Raw genomic sequence first — 1,614 nt, forward strand, 5'->3', positions numbered from 1 at the left:
TTCGACTGTTGTGCTTCAACCATATTCTGGTTTTCAAAATTGTTTTGTGGCTGCCTAAGGGCCTGATGAGTGTTTATTAAGTTTGAGAGAGGTGAATTTTCCATACCTGTTCGTAGAGCTTAGGCGTAGGGATGCCCTTGAAGGTATTTAATATAGAGAACTGAGGGAGGTCCCTTGCTGCTTTTTAGTTGGTTCATTAGGTTTTTTATGTTGGCAGATTAGGCATATTAATTAACAATTATCAATATTTAATACAAATAAATAGATATACTTGAGCATACAGTATATACACAATGTAGACGCAGAATATTTATTTATGTAGCTAAAAAAATAGTCAGAGCTTGCAAATAACTGTCGACGGGGTTTTTCCTGTGCTCTCGTTGCGAGCAATACCGAAAAAGATCATACTCTCTCGCTCTCGCTCAGAGCAAGGGAGTTTTGCTGTCTTCATTTCGGTTTTTTGTTGAACGCTTTTCGTTGAGCTCTTTTTACTTCGGCCTTTCAATGAGCCGTGCGTAAAGAGCGGGACGAGAAACGTTCGCACACAGAGAGCCAGCAAAAGACCAAGTGAGCGAACAGCTCAGCGCGAACGGTCTGGTTGTTTTGGTTGAGAATATACCATAGTTCCCCAGTGATAGTTCTCAGGATTTTTTATTGGGCGCGCTGTACGATGTCTAGATTGGAGCTGCACGCGTTTTCCCCATGCTGGGAGCCATACGTTCATATGGGCTTTAGGGTGGCGTTGTAGACCAGGACCTTGTAGTCCAGACACAGGGCCAATCGGGCGTTATGAGGCAGTGGAGGCTGTCGAGGTACGTTACCACCTTGACTTCGGGGATCTGAGTGCTGTTCAAGTCGAGCGGAGGGCATGGCTGTCTGATGAGAGTAAATGTTATGTGCTTACACTTTTGTTAATTTATTTTAATACGCCAGAATACCTAAAGGTGGTTAGCGAGCTGGGTTGACTGTGCATCTGGAGCGGCTGAGGATCGCAGTGTCGTCGGCGAAAGTGGATGTTAGCTGTTCGCTTGTTGGATCCGCTGTCCTCTAGTGCCCTTCCTTGTGGGACTCCAGGTTTGATTGAGTAGGTGTCAGATGTTTTTGCGTTGCACTTCATTGCGAAGACTGTTTTAGAGACACGACTAAAGTAATTTAGGCTGTACACCGGCAAAATTGCTTTAATTTTATGAATAAGGCCGTTGAACCAGACGTGATTGAATGCTTGAGATACTTCGAGAAATATCGCACTGCAATATTCTCGATGTTCAAAGGCTGTGCGAATTTCTGATGCTATTCTGTTAACTTGCTCGTTAGTCCATGTTTTTTTATGAACCCCAATTGATTTGTTGGGTGAATGTTGTATGTTGACATGTTGACAATTTTTTTATAACTGACTGCTGCCAACTTTTTCCCAGCAAAAAAAGCTGTTTTTGACGGGAAAATTTCAGAAAAAAACGAATCGAAAAATCCAATATGTATAAAAAAAAGGAATATATGTCAAGTAAATAACAAATTATAATTATAATAATTATTAAGGTAATTTTTGCTTAAAATATTTCCATAATTTTATCAATATCTTCTTGGTCGTCCTCATTTGCGTATGACATATTAGTA

The 1,614-nt window shown here is 40.9% G+C and overlaps 1 protein-coding gene across 1 annotated transcript; it reads right to left on the reverse strand.

The window, feature by feature from the left end:
* Window positions 1–534: 534 nt before the first annotated feature.
* Window positions 535–1,387, reverse strand: LOC121501842 (uncharacterized). Its single transcript, XM_041774324.2, has 2 exons — window positions 939–1,387; window positions 535–876 (listed from the first exon to the last, which is right to left on the reverse strand). The coding sequence occupies exons 1-2, from the start codon at window positions 1,115–1,117 to the stop codon at window positions 732–734; spliced, it is 324 nt and encodes a 107-aa protein (XP_041630258.1). The 5' UTR covers window positions 1,118–1,387; the 3' UTR covers window positions 535–731.
* Window positions 1,388–1,614: the final 227 nt, after the last annotated feature.

This window comes from Drosophila kikkawai, chromosome 3R (assembly GCF_030179895.1).
Source record: "Drosophila kikkawai strain 14028-0561.14 chromosome 3R, DkikHiC1v2, whole genome shotgun sequence".
NCBI lineage: Eukaryota > Metazoa > Arthropoda > Insecta > Diptera > Drosophilidae > Drosophila > Drosophila kikkawai.

What these genes read in the sequence shown, in the direction of transcription:
- LOC121501842 (XM_041774324.2), bottom strand. Translation starts at nt 1,117, where the DNA reads ATGAAGTGCAACGCAAAAACATCTGACACCTACTCAATCAAACCTGGA. An exon ending in AGCTCGCTAACCACCTTTAG is followed by an intron (nt 877 to 938) that starts GTATTCTGGCGT and finishes TACTCTCATCAG; the next exon opens with ACAGCCATGCCCTCCGCTCG.